A 15770-nucleotide genomic window follows, 5' to 3' on the forward strand; every position below is an offset into this window, starting at 1 on the left:
TAAGCAACTCAGATATGGGAAAGAATGCTACATACATAATTTTATCACTCAGTATTGACTAGAATGAGTTCAGCAGAAGCCTGTTACCACCTGTAATTTCTGCAGTATCTAGGCAAAAGCAAGAAAATCTGGCTTTCTATTGGGTTGGTGCAAAAGTAATTGTGGTTTTTGCCATTACTTTTGCAGCAACTAACAATAATGAGAAAAGAAGGATCTTGAACTCTTATAGGTGAATGTATTGCTATTATATTAGGCAACAATGTAATATAAAATCAATATAATATATAATATACAATTAATATAATAAGTAAAAATCCCACCCACCATACCTGAAGTTACATTGTTTCTCATGGGTCATTTAATTTATGAATGTCATTATCAACATAAAATATCCCATTGGTTGCTAAGGGATAGAAATATAGAATCATTTCAAATAAGTACTTCAATTTCTTGTTTATCTTATATGTCCTAGGCTATAGCAGTTTGCTCAGACGTCAACCAGGGATAGGTCATTGTGGCCTAGATGAAGTCTCCCTCTAGACAATTTGATTCCTATGCCCTAAGCCCATGATCTCTTGCAACCATCTTGCTCTTAATTTGCTTGTCCCCTCGGAGGTGTTATCCTACAAGCAAGTAAAAATATGTTTAATCACCAGAAAATTATTTTTTCCATCATAAATAATTATTTTATTTCACTAAAAAATATAAATAAAATATTTTACTGAGGTCAAAGTCAAGTAATAGAGCTCTAGTTATTCAGCAAACATTTACCAAACATTCAGTATAAGTATGGCACTGTCCTCTGCACCTGGGACACAAAGATGAATAAATGATAGTTCTTACCCTTGAGAAACTCACTGTCTAATTGAGAGGGGGAAAGACTGCATAAATAATTATTCAGTGATGAGTGCAGTGGCAGACATATGTATCAAGTCCAATGGGAACATGATTATTTGTATGATAAGTTTTCTTTAGGGAAATATTCTCAGAATTATTTACATTTTTTTACCTTGACTTTTATTTTTTTCTTTTTTCCATGTGTGTAGTATAATGATCTAAACTATTTATGTATGTGGCTATGAGGAATACCACTTAAGTACTTATTGATTGATTGTTATGAGAGACTTATTTCCTGATAGTTTTATTTGGTTATTAAAGGAAATAATATTTCTTTGGTTCTTTTCCTTTTTTAGTCAGAAATCTGCTCTGGAATAGGATGTTCCTATTTTTTTCTGCAGTGATAATTACCATAAATCATTTACTCTGAGTTATCATCAATTGTAAGAAACAACATTATTTTAGATGCAGTTAAGAAATTAAATGATATGTTACTGATGCATCCCAGTTTCAGAGGTGCTTTAACTTGAAAAAATGTGCATCTTAGAATGAATAATCTACATATGTAAAACTTAAGAATCTGTTTCTTTATTTTTCTTTTTAAAAAAAGGTTTTCGAAAATGTATTTCCTTTGTTTCAGTGTGTGAAGGTTTTCATCTTCCCCATAGGTAGAAGACAGCTTGGAACTATCCTTCCAGGGAAAAGACGATGTAAAACTTGACATTTTTTTCTTCTATGAAGAAACTGATCACATGTGGAACGGAGGCACTCAGGCCAAAACAGGAAAAAAATTCAAGTATGAATCAAATAAGTACTTACAAAGGCACTACAGAAATAATTTCAGGAGGTAGAAATAAAGAAGTTACTGAAAATGAAAAGAAAACCAAAAACCTTTTTCAGGACTCCATTATTAGCTAACACTTTTCATACCCATAGAGTCCAGTTATGCCTGTGAAGTGAAAATACCTAGAAGGACGGTTTGTGAGGAGGAAGTGTCCCTGGGTTTGTCAGTCCAAGTTGATGATACAGCTGGTCTATTCTCAGTTCTGAGAGAGAGAATGAGAATGGGAACCTGAAGAGCATGGGTTTTTGAGTCAGGCTGACCTGGGAAAACTTAGCTCCACCCTAATTTGTGGCCTTCAGCTTTTCTGAACAGTAATCATTTTATCTATTACATTGAGTAATTCTACTGTGTGTCAGGCACTATTCTGAACATTTTACATATATTAACCCATCTAGTCCTCATAACAACCTTCAGAGGTAGATATTCTGAAGCCAGTGTGATTGCTGTTGAATCTCAGCTCTTTATTTTACCAGCTATATTACTTTGAGCAAGTTATTTAACCACTCTGCCTAAGTTTCCTCAGCTGTAAAATGGAAATTATAGTAGAAATTGCTATATAGAGTGGTTTTAAGGATTAAAAGAATTAATACACAAAAAGAGCTTTGAGGAGTGTCAGGATGTCCTGGGTGCTAAGTAATTATTACCTGCTGTTACTAATACAACTATAGTTGTAATAGTAGTAGTAGTAGTAGTAGTAGTAGTAGTAGTAGTAGTAGTAGTAGTAGTAAAAAAAACTATTTCTCTTCTTAGTCTCATGAGAAGTTTACAGATTAGAGACCTGTATAATCATCTCAATATTAAACTGTTATGTCTATTCTTAGAGAACTTCTATGACAGTGTCACCTTTTTTCTAAGAAAAATAATTTCTAGAGCCAGTATTAGAATCCTGTTATTCTTAAATTTCTTTCTAAGGCTTGAATTTTTTCTCTCACTGACATGATCCGAAACCTGCAAACCTCAAAAGAACTGTTCATTTCCAACTACTACATTTCTGGAGAGAAAAAGCTTCTTTCATTCTGCTTTAACAGCTCTTTATAGTAGCAGTGTTTGGGAAGTGTGAAGTGTTCTGATTATTTAACAAGAGAAATGAGCAGTGATAGAACTGTCTGGACAGATGGTGTGAGTCCCAGATTTTCTATCATATTACTGTGACCTTAAAAGGCAGAGAAAAGAACAGGAGATGGCTGAGTAGAGTAGTTTCTTTGGAAGATTCCCCCAGCCATATGCCATTTTTATTCTTTTCAGCACTATTTACTTTAAGAAAATGTAGTATTTTTAACACTACTATTCCTTGAGGATGAAGAAAAAATGTTTAAAGCTAGTCAAAGGGTCTTTTTAATGGATTTTAAATATTTGAATAGATTATATATTACATAGTTAAAATATTCAAAGAATGTAAAGGGTATGTGTGATATCCATTCTCCCTCCTCTGCCCCTCCTTTTCCTGTTTCTAGTTGCCCTTTCCAGAGATAAACATAATTACTCATTTCTTATGTATCCTTTCAGAGACAAACATATGCTTGTATACATATAGTATTTATGTTCATCTCTCCCCCTTTACGCAAATAGTATTATAGTATATTACACACTGTCTGTATGTTCTTTTCCTCACATATCTACATATCTTGGAAAATGTTCCAAATGAGTATGTATAGAAATAGCTGCATTTTATTCCATTGTATGGCAATACCATAATTTATTCAACCCACTCCCTATTGATGAATATTTAGGCTATTTCCAGTAGTTTGCTGTGACCCTCAGTTCTGCGATCACTATCTCTGTTCATATGTCTTTATGCACACATGTGAAACCCTGTGTAGGATAAAGTATTAGACTCAAATTTTGGGGCTAAAGGGAATATAAGCATATTTCAGTTTTGATAGATATTGCCAAATTGCCCTCCAAAGATGTTTCCCCAATTTATATTATCAACAACATAGTTTGAGAATATGGGTTTATTTTTTTTAAAGTGCACCATCTATAAAGAGAGTTAAATTTGCTCAATATTTGCCACTAATCAGTAACTAATCAATTATTTGTAATCAGTAACTAAATCTACCATACACCAAATATAGTTGGGAGCACATTAGAATTACTATTGAAACTAATCAGTGTAATGTATCATCTCACCTTCTCCAAAGGTTTTTTTGTCTCTATAATAACCTATTTTTTATTTTATATATAGTTCATTCTGAGAAAAGCTTAATAATGTAGAATGCTTACTATTTTTTGAAAGGCAGAAGAGGAACTCAAGAAGGAAGAAAAAAGATTTTCTTCTAAACTACTCTGCAGGCCTACCAAATGATATCTTTGGTCCTAAAATTTAAAAATATATTAATAGTAATAATAAAGATATCACTACCAGGATATCTGCTGGCTATCAGGCACTATGATAAGTAGTTCATATATATATATATATATTTTCTGGTTAATCCTCATACTATCCCTGTGGGTTTGGTATTCTCACCTCCAGTTAGACATTAGGAAACTAAAGCTCAGAGTGAAGTAACTTACTTGAGGCTTTTGGCTGTTAATGGCAAGACCAAGATTTAATGCCAGACCTGTTTGACCCTTAAGCCTAAATGCTTTCTTCTTAGAGTTAATAGGTTAAGTGAATGAGTACATCTAATGCATTTAGAACAGTATCTGGCACATTGTAAGTATTGTGTAAGTAGTAGCTACTGTCAGTACTGTATTATTATGACTATTACCATTACTATTATTACCACACTGCACTGGCATAAGGTATAGTACCTTCAGCACAGTGGTAAATTGGATTAGTAATTTTCTAGGCAGGCATTTTCTTCCCCCATCTCATGATACTCATTCTGTCTTTAGTTCTCGGTCTTTTCACTTCTTTATAGGAAGCCCTTCTTTTACCTGAAATCCAAATTCCATTTAAAAATATTGACTGTATTCTTTATTCTGTTTTTCTCCAGCATCCAAATCTGCCAAAAAGTGATGAATATAATAACTATGCCTCCAGAATGTGAAGTTTTTATTCCTCAACTTCACATTTCCTAAAGATGCTGCCTAGATTTATTTGGTTTTTCTTTCTTTCCCATTTTGAATCAACTGGAATGGGTAGAAACCAGAAGTTTGAAAGGTAATAATAATAGTTAACTTTATTGAATACTTACTGTGAGCCAAGCGCTATGCCAGGCTTTTATATGTGTTATCTTATTTAATCCTCACAATAAGTTTATAAAGGAGATTTTATCATAATCACCTTTATTTTATGGATGAGCAAATTAAGGCAGACCTGGGTCAGACCTAGGTGTGTATCACTTCAGAGCCCATGTTCTTACCAGTACACTATGTAATGTCACCATGATCTCTATCATGTTGTTAAAATACCCCCTCCATGAAAACATTATCAGGGTAATATAGCCACTGCTACATCCTCTAATAGGAAATCTACTCCTTGGGCTAGTAGTGGGTTCCTTATACCTTCTGATAGTTGCAGCTTCTGCTTATTGGATAGATCTTCAGAAAATTCAGATTCATCCTCTGTGAACCACACTCCCATCCAAGTGTAGATCCTATGTAATTTATCACTTCATTTCTGTGAAGTGTATTTATTAACTGCTATGTGCTAAGGATACTAATGTGACTCTAACTTAGTTTCTGCTCTTAAGGATCTCATGATCTAGGCCATGAAACATGTTAAAGTACTCTGATAGCAGTACTGTAATCAAATATGTATAATCCATAGTGTGTTTGTTTGTTTGTTTGTTTGTTTTGAGACGGAGTCTTACTCTGTCACCCAGGCTGGAGTGCAGTGGCGCGATCTGGGCTCACTGCAAGCTCCGCCTCCTGGGTTCACGCCATTCTCCTGCCCCAGCCTCCCGAGTAGCTGGGACTACAGGCGCCTGCCACCATGCCCAGCTAATTTTTTGTGTTTTTAGTAGAGACGGGGTTTTACTGTGTTAGCCAGGATGGTCTCGATCTCCTGACCTCGTGATCCACCCGCCTCGGCCTCCCAAAGTGCTGGGATTACAGGTGTGAGCCACCGCGCCCGGCCTAATCTATAGTTGAAGTACTGAATCAGCCATATCTAGAAACAATGGCAAAGAAGTGTGGCTTAAAAGTAGAGAAATTTGTTAGGTAGACTTAGGAGAAATGTGGAAAAAGTCCTAAAAATAGGTTTATTTAACTATTTTTAAATTAGTTTATTTCTATTTTTTAATTTAAAAAATTCTGTGGGCATCTGTATACATAAAGTAAAAGCTTTATTAAGGGGTTGTTTCCTTCCCAAAGGTAGAATTATTAAGTCAAAAGATATGAGCCTTTTAAAGAGTTTTGATACATATTGCCAGGTTGCATTCCTAAAAAGTTATACAAATTTTTATACAGTCACCAACATAAATGAGCATGCTTAGTTTGCTATATCATACTGAGTCTTGCATTGTACTCACAGTCATTCATGACTCCCCTGATAGTTTCTTTGAGTAACTTTTTTTTCCACTTTCTTTTTATTATCCCAAGGTATCTTCTATCATAAAACCAGGTCAGTCATTAGTAGCAAGTTACCAACAATTATTACCTTTCTGGCCAGGCACAGTGGCTCATGCCTTTAATCCCAGCACTTTGGGAGGCCAAAATGAGAGAATTGCTTGGGCCCAGGAATTTGAGACCAGCTTGGGCAACAAAATAAACCCTGGCTTTATATAAAAATTTTTTAAAAATTACCCAGGCATGGTGGCATGTGCCTGTGGTCCCAACTACATGGGAAGCTGAGATGGGAAGATTGCCTGAGCCCAGGAAATCTAGGCTGTAGTGAGTCACATTTGCACCACCGTACTCCAGCCTAGGTGACAGAGCAAAACCAGAAAAAAAAAAAAAAAGGAAAGAAAAAAAGGATCATTTCTTTTAACTATTCCTAACATCAACTGGCTTTTAGTATACATCTAACCCCCTCCCTGTCATTGCAGTCTCCCTTTCAAAATCCAACTTTAAAATATTACAGTGCATTTTGAATGTCTTATAGGTGTTTGTTAGACACTTATTATGTAGAGACTTTTATATTTAAGCTTTATCCAAGTGTGATTTTAGCTGAGTGAGCCCAGGAATTAGAAGACCTGAATTAAAATCTGAGTTCTATTTTTTTTGTGTCATATAACCTTCTGAGCTTCAGATTTCTCCTCTGTAAAATGGGAATAACACTGTGTACTTCACAGGGTATAATGCTTAGATTAAATAATGTGTAGTTACCCGATTCAGTGCTTGGCATATAATAGATTCACAGCTGTTTGCTAATTCTAAATTAGGCAGGCAGAGCATAGAAGTCTCATTAGGAAGATTCTTTGCTAGGTAGCAATTAGAAAAAAAAATCATATAGTGAATTAAAGCCTACCAAATGATACAAAGATGAATATAAACTTGTATTACATATAACTGCAGAGAGATATAGTTTACAGGAAAAAAACGTGTAAAGAGTACTGATTCTATGGAAGTTTTCTCTGAAAGTGAGGGTTGAGTCAGCACAATTTGAATGAATATTGTTGAATGGGGAATTGCTCTTAAGTTAGATTTGGTTGCCTCTAGGAAAAGAGACTTAGGGCCATGTAAAGATGATATTGGGCAATGTTGGTAAACTGGTTAACTGCCAGAAGGTCTTGTTGTTTGGTGGGGTTTTTGACTGGATGTAATAAAGAATCGCTCTCATAAGGCTTTTGATGGAGAATGTAGTAAGACATAAGTCCTATTGAGGAATATTGTTCCTCAATATTCCAGCATGGAAAGCTGGTGTAGTGAGGAAGACTTGGGTGGTTGAGGACCTATGCTAAACAGGAGGTGACTGGAAGAAATGGTGAAAGGACTTAGCACCATGCCCGGCTATGAACAGGGGGAGTCCAAGAAAACTAAGTGTCCAAAATAACATATAAGTTTATAATCTTAGAGCTAGAGAAAAATTAGGAAATAGTGGATTATTATGTTTTTAATTGAAGTATAACATACATACAGAAAGCTATACAAAGCAAATGTATACCTCCAAGAATTATCGAATGAACAAATGTGTGACCAGCACCCTAGTAAAAAGAAAAAAATAGGTGTTTGTCAGCACCCCAGAAACCCACATCATTTTCCCTCACCATCATAGCTTCTGTTTCCCACAAGATAACAGCGATGCTAACTTCTGATATTACAGTTTAGTTTTACCTGTTTTTTTATTTGATATAAAATAAATGATATGTTGCTGGCTTCTTTTCATTCAACATTGTATTTATGAGAACCATCCATATTTTTGCATGTTGTAGCTCTTCAGTCATTTTCTTTGCTGTGTAATAGTTAATTGTGTGAATATATCACAAATATTTATTAAGTCCACTAACCCAAATATTAGTTGGATATTTGGGCTGTTATTTGGAGCTATTACAGATGATGCTGTAGTGAACATTTCTGTACGTGTCTTTTAGTGCCCTGGTACGTATTTATCTTAGTTTGCTCAGGCTGCTATAACAAAATGCCATAAACTGGGTGGCTCATAAATAACAGAAATTTATTTCTCAGGGTTGTGGATGATGGGAAGTCCAAGGTAAAGGTACCAGCATCGTCAGGTTCTGGTGAAGGCCCTCCTCCTGGTTGCAGACTGCTGACTTCTCCTCACATGGTGAAAGGAGCAAGCAAGCTCCCTTGGGCCTCTTTTATAAAGGTTCCATTCATGAGCGTTTCACCCTCATGACCTAATCACCTCCCAAAGGTCTTACCTCTTACTACCGTCACCTCGGAGGTTTGGATTCAGCATATGAATTTTGAGGAGACATCAACATTCAAACCACAGCAATGTTTTTCTCTTGGATTTACACATACAGTGTGGGATTGCTTGGTCATCAGGTATTCATATGTTCAATTTCAGCATATTGTTTACAAATAGTTTTCTAAAGTGATTCCGAGTTACATTCCAGTATGTTATAGATCTTTCCATTGTCCCACATTTGTACCAACACTTGGCATTGTCAGACTTCTTAATTTGTAACCATTTTGGTAGGTATGTAGTGTTACCACATTTTAGTTCAGATTTCCATTTCCCTGACTTAATGAAGGCAAGTTCATGTTTACTGACCATTTGGATATCCTCTTTTGTGAGTTACCTGCTGAGTGTCTCGTCAGGTTTTTTTTGTCTATTTGAGTTTTCTGTCTTTTTCTTACTTGGAAATATCTTCTCCCAATTTGTGCCTTTCTTCTTTCTTCTTTTTTTTTTTTTGAGACAGAGTTGTCACCTAGGCTGGAGTGCAGTGGTGCGATCTCAGCTCACTGCAACCTCCATCTCCCAGGTTCAAGCAGTTCTCATGCCTCAGCCTCCCGAGTAGCTGGAATTACAGGCACTTCCATCACACCTGGCTATTTTTATATTTTTAGTAGAGATGGGGTTTCACCATGTTGCCCAGGCTGGTCTCAAACCCCTGACCTCAAGTGCCTCCTCGGCATCCTAAAGTGATTGGATTACAGGCATGAGCTGCTGTGCCAGCCCTTCTTTACTCTTTTATTTTATTTTTTATTTATTTATTTATTTTTTTTTGAGACGGAGTCTCGCTCTGTTGCCCAGGCTGGAGTGCAGTGGCCAGATCTCAGCTCACTGCAAGCTCCGCCTCCCGGGTTCCCGCCATTCTCCTGCCTCAACCTCCCGAGTAGCTGGGACCACAGGCACCGCCACCTCGCCCGGCTAATTTTTTGTGTTTTTAGTAGAGACGGGGTTTCACCGTGTTAGCCAGGATGGTCTCGATCTCCTGACCTTGTGATCCGCCCGTCTCGGCCTCCCAAAGTGCTGGGATTACAGGCTTGAGCCACCGCGCCCGGCCTCTTTACTCTTTTAATAGTGATTTTTGGTCAATAAAAAGTTATTTTAATGTAGTTCAGTTTATCTATTATGGCTAGTAGTATCATGTCCTGTTTAAGAAATCTTTCCCTATCTTAAGATAATGAAGCTATTCCTCTTATAAAACTACCTTCTAGAAACTTTATTGTTCTATATGTAGTATGAAGCAAAGATCAACTTTAGACTCTATACTTTATTTGGATTCACTGGCTTTTCTACTAATGTGCTTTTTCTGTTCTAATATCTAATCCAGGATACCACATTGCATTTAGACACTCTACCTTTTGAAACTTTTTTTTGGTCCAAGATTTTAAGCTTATCACTGGTAATACTAGATTATCATACATCATCGCATGTCCTAGTTCTACTCATTCAAGGGCCTTGTGTTGCTCTCTGTTTGAACTAGCTTCTTGGTACCTCTATCTGGAAATAATCTTCTCTTCCTCTGCATTTCTATAGATTTTCTTTTTCTTTACCTCTCTCATGCTTTATTGGAGTACTTTTGCTAATTTGTCTGTCCTTTCTACGTGATAGATAAAATCAGGCCTGGGACATGTTTGGCTAAGTGAGACCTGAGCCCTACATGAAACTAAGTCAGATGCTCTAAGTGTAGTCTACACTGTTTTGTTAGGATGATGGGGTGACACTAGGTTGATGACTTGATCCAACCTAACACTGTTGGAGAATTAAAACCATAGAGTTAAGTTAGGCTAGTTGTTTTCAATCATTCTGCTTCACAAGAAGTTAAAGACTAGAGGTAGTTGTTGAATCCTCACTCATTGTCTGTCTCAGCTTCACAGATTGATACTGTGCTCCTACAGTTGTAACTCCAAGAAACACATTTGTCTTTTTAGTACTTACAGCTGTGAAGCTAAAGGCAAATTTGAATAATTTCTTTAAATGAGTGTATTTAAAACATTGACTTTTCTAAGAATGATCTCATATTTTCTGCTCTGTTTGTGCCTTTATATTTTACAACATACAGATTATGTCTTAGGTCTCCTTAATTACACCTCCAAACCTCTAGTAAGTAGCAGGTGCAAAATTGAGGAGTTGAGGAAAGAACTTTGAATGCATGTTATATGGGAATTGTATACTTATACAATATGTAGAAGTGGCAGTTATTTATATAGCAAGCTTTGTTTATTTTTTTTAAGAGAAGATTGCCTCCAGATGAATAAACAGCAAATCTTTCATTTATGTGAAGTAAATTATATTTTTTAAAACTGTCATATAGTTTGCTGTTTGAACATAATTCTATAAGATATTATATAGGTTAGTATTCTAAGAGAAATAAAAGCATGTTTTCAGTAAAAGACTTGTACACAAATGTTTATAGCAGTCTCACTCATACTAGCAAGAAATGGAAGCAACCCAAATGCCCATCTTCTGGTGACTAGTTATAAAATTATGATACATTCAAACAATGGACTAGCACTGAGCAATGAATAGCAATGAAATACTGATAAATGCAGTAACATGGATGAATTTCTAAAACATGATGCTAAGTGAAAGAAGTCAGATAGGAAGAGTATATACTATGTATTTGCTGTTATTTGAAATTGCACAGGAAAAACCAGTCAAGAGTGTAATAAGCTTAGTAGTTGCCTAGGGCCAGGGTGGGTTGATTGCTTGACTGCCAAGGGGCACAGGGAACTTTGGACGGGGGCTTGGTAGAAATGTTCTATATCTTGATTATTGTGGTTACACAGGTATACACATTTGTCAAAACTCGTCACTTAAGATGGATGTATTTCATTATAGTTAAGTTATACCTCAAAAGCAGTTACCAGACGGGCGGATCACGAGGTCAGGAGCTCGAGACCATCCTGGCTAACACGGTGAAACCCCGTCTCTACTAAAAAATACAAAAAAACTAGCCGGGCGTGGTGGCGGGCGCCTGTAGTCCCAGCTACTTGGGAGGCTGAGGCAGGAGAATGGCGTGAACCCGGGAGGCGGAGCTTGCAGTGAGCTGAGATCCGGCCACTGCACTCCAGCCTGGGCGACAGAGCGAGACTCCGTCTCAAAAAAAAAAAAAAAAAAAAAAAACAAAAGTTTAAGACTGGGCACAGTAACACAGTATCAGCATTTGGGGAAGACCTGGTGAGAGGATCACTTGAGCCCAGGAGTTCAAGATAAGCCTGGGCAACATAAGGAGACCTCATCTCTACAAAAAAAAGTAAAAACTAAACTTAAAAAAGGTTAAAATGATAAAAAACGGTTTGTGACTTAGAAGACTGATGCTAAGAGAAAAAGGGTCTGAGATCACATGTGGAAACTGAGGGATATATGGGACCAAAAGCAATGAATTTGATCAGGGCAGACCTAATTGCAATGATAAACTTTGAGACTTTCACATATGATTAAACAAATTGGGTAATCTGATAGTAAAAAAGCCTTTTGTATTGAGTATGAAAATTGAAATTATAATTTAATTATTTTAAAAATTATCCATTATTTACAAGGAGAGATCCTGTAAAAACTGTCTGAAGGAAAGCAAGCACAACTGGAGTCTAACTGGTTGTTGAAGCGCTATAGATCTAGTTTTGGGAAGTTATGCAGTTATCTAGAGCTATAGAGTTTTTAGAAGTTATGTAATTATGTCCCAAGGCTTTGTCCTCTGGCATTGAGGAAAACTTTAGTACTTGTTTTATATTGATAGTTTTTAATGTAGTCATTATGTATATACATTCAGATATTAAATTATATCAGTCCTTATAGGGTTTAATTTGTCTACTCCTTCTCCTTGATAAAATAAATGTTTTCTTGTTTCTCCTGTGGCACAGATGAGTACTAGTTTGTCACTGGGGCAGTGGTCTTATGGGGATTGCATAGTAAAGTTAATAATAGGATAAATTGAATCATTCAATGTACAGTCGAAGTCAGTAGGAACATGAGGTTTAAGAGGTAGAATTTTACTTTATAAAACATGTATATTCCTTACCCCCCGTATATAATATGTTAAAAGTTTAGGATGGGGGTGGAGAATGGGGTTAATGAAGATCTCAGAGAGACTGTAACCCAGCATAGGCTCTGAAAAGCATGTTAGCAATTCCTCTCCTTTTGCTTTTGTTAACTATGGTGGGATTGTGCCAAGTTTAGTAAAAGAGATGGTTAAAGAAAATACTGGGCAGCATACTGTAACCTTGGTTTTCAAGAGTTGAGTCTGATTCTTAGATGACTATTTAAGGGCAGCGTTGGTGGTAATGACTTATAATTAATATGACACCGTCATTTTCCCTTTGCCACACTTCCTTTGCTCCAAACACAAAGCACTGATGAATATATCTAAAAGACAGAGGTGAGCTAAAAAAAAAAATAGAGTAAATGATGAAAAGCGATATTTAAAGATAATTTACAAATTAAAGACTGACAAGGAGGATAAATAATAAATCCAAGATACTTCTTAAGGAAACCAATATCAAAACAGAAAAATTTTACAGGATACCAGAGAAAATGGGTTGCTCACAAATGAGTAGCAAGTATACCTTAGCAACAATAGAAGTCAGAAGATAATGCAGTAACATCTTCCAAAAGCTGAGGAGAAATATTTGTCAACTTAGAATGTTATGTGTAATTAAAACTAACATTGAAGAATGACATCAAAGTAGAGACATTTACATTTATAGAAAGACTAAAAGTTTATGCCTTACTGATCTACACTTAGAGACATATGAAAGAACCCAGAAGGAAGACATGATATATATGAAATGATGGTGAACAGAAAAATGCGTTAAAAGGTCAGTGAATTTGTTAACCATTGCCTATAAAAAATAATGGCAATTATTATATTAAAAAGAGAAAGGAAGCCAGGCACAGAAAGACAAACATCACATATTCTCATTTATATGTGGGATCTAAAAGCAATTTGAACTCATGCATATAGCGAGTAGAAGGATAAGGCTGGGCACAGTGGCCCATACCTGTAATCCCACCACTTTAGAAGACCGAGGTGGCCAGATCACTTGAGGCCAGGAATTCAAGACCAGCTTGGCCAACATTGTGAAACCCCATCTCTAATCTAAGAACAAAAATTAACCAGGGATGGTGGCACATGCCTGTAATCCCAGCTACTTGGGAGGCTGAGGCATGAGAATCACTTGAACCTGGGAGTCAGAGGTTGCAGTGAGCTGAGATCACACCACTGCACTCCAGCCTGAGCAACAGGCAAGACTCTGTCCCCCTGCGCCCCCCCCCCAAAAAGGGGGAGGCGCGGTGGCTCACGCCTGTGATCCCAGCACTTTGGGAAGCCGAGGCAGGCAGATCACCTGAGGTCAGGAGTTCGAGACTAGCCTGGCCAACATGGTGAAACCCCATCTCTACTAAAAATAAATAAAAAATTAGCCAGGTGTGGTGGCACACACTTGTAGTCCCAGCTACTTGGGAGTCTGAGGCAGGAGAATTGCTTGAACCTGGGAGGCGGAAATTGCAGTGAGCCAAGATCACACCACTGCACTCCAGCCTAGGCAACAGGGTGACACTCCATCTCAAAAGAGAGAGAGAGAGAGAGTAGAAGGATGGTTACCAGAGGCTGAAAAGGGGTATGGGGGGAAGGTGGGGATGGTTGATGGGTGCAAAAAGAAAATAGTTATAAAGAATGAGTAAGACTGACTATTTGATAGCACAAAAGGGTGACTATAGTTATAATAACTTATTTGTATATTTTAAAATGACTAAAAGAGTATAATTGATTGTAACACAAAGGATAAATGCTTGAGAGGATGGATGCCCCATTCTCCATTATGTGATTATTATACATTGCATGCCTGTATCAAAACAGTTCATATATTCCATAAATATATACACTTACTATGTACCTGCAAAAATTAGAAATCAAAAAAAGAGAAAGGTCAGAAAACTCTTAACATAATAAGCTGGGGAAGAGGTGATGTATCAGTGTTTAAGGAGTAAAGTATACTCAGTTTCATGTTTAGAAAGCGGGTAGAGATTCTGCAAAAATTTACTTTTTAATAGAGAATGTTATAGTGAAGTAATTATGTTTTAGAATAAACAGTCACTAGGATAGAAATATTACCTAAAACTTCCAAACGAACAGAACAAAAGGGAATATATAAATTTTATCAATCCAAGTGAATGTTTCAGATGTGGAGGAGGGGGTCAAAGAAAAAGAATGGTAAATTGAAACTGTGAAAATAATCATACTATGTTGACAGTAGTCAACACCGTTAACAGTACTTACTATGTCTTAAACACTGTTCCGGGCACTTTACATTTATTTATTCATTCTGTACTAACATCTCTCTGAGGTGTAGGTACTATTATTATCCTCATTGTAGAAATGACAAAATTAAGGCTAAAAAAGATTGATGAGGTAATACAATTAATAATTGATGAAGCCAGGACTTGAGCCCAGGCAGGCTGACTCTAGAGTTCAAAATAAGTTAAATATACAGTTTATCACAATAAATATAAATAAATACATAAATGGATTAACCTAACCTATGAAACGACAAAGATTATCAAATGAGAAAGCAAAATTTAGGTATATAATGCTTGCAAGAGGCACATTCCAAGCAAAGTCACACGGAAAGGTTGAAAATAGGTGCCGCAGAGCACCGTGGCACACATATACCTGTGTTCCAAACCTGCACATCCTGCACATGTACCCCAGAACTTGGTGGGGGGGGGGCAGTGGGAAGTGGGGGGACCAAAAAAGAGAGAGAGAGAGAGAGAAGTTGAATTCCAGGTGGATCCCATTCCTTTAAAAGGTCACCACCACTCGACTGCCAAGCTGAGCTCTAAAACTGGTATAATAGTCTCAGACAGAATAGAATTTTAGAGGGGAAACATTAAAGGATTAGAAGGCTCGTTACAGAATCTCTCAAACAGTCTACCAAGAATAAATAATACTTGTGAGTTTACATGACTAACAATATGGCCTTTAAAAATACAAATTAAAAAACTGATGAAATTCTAATGAACATTTAACATGTCCGCAACTACGGTGGGAGATTCTTATATGCTTTTATTTTTTAAACTGCCAAAGACCAGGCATAGTGGCTCATGCCTGTCATCCTAGCACTTTGGGAAGCCGAGGTGGGAGGGTTACTTGAAGCCAGAAGTTTGATACCAGCCTGGGCAACATAGTAAGACCTCATTTCTACAGAAAACATTTTTTTAAAAATTAGCTGGGCATTGCGGCATGTACCTGTAGTCCCAGCTACTCAGCATGCTGAAGTGGGAGGTTCACTTGAGCCTAGGAGCTTGAAGTTATAATGAACTATAATTGCACACTGTACTTCAGCCTGG

The 15770-nt window shown here is 36.8% G+C and overlaps 1 protein-coding gene across 5 annotated transcripts in view; it reads left to right on the forward strand.

The window, feature by feature from the left end:
- LOC105481025 (fukutin) overlaps positions 1 to 15770 on the forward strand; it is a 65815-nt gene that overhangs the window by 43941 nt on the left and 6104 nt on the right. For all 5 annotated transcript variants that reach the window (XM_071078109.1, XM_071078108.1, XM_011740278.2 and 2 more), the window contains one exon: positions 1506 to 1633. In XM_071078109.1, the coding sequence (XP_070934210.1) occupies positions 1506 to 1633 (128 nt within the window). The remainder of the gene's footprint in view (positions 1 to 1505; positions 1634 to 15770) is intronic.

The sequence above is a fragment of the Macaca nemestrina genome, chromosome 14 (assembly GCF_043159975.1).
Source record: "Macaca nemestrina isolate mMacNem1 chromosome 14, mMacNem.hap1, whole genome shotgun sequence".
Lineage (NCBI taxonomy): Eukaryota > Metazoa > Chordata > Mammalia > Primates > Cercopithecidae > Macaca > Macaca nemestrina.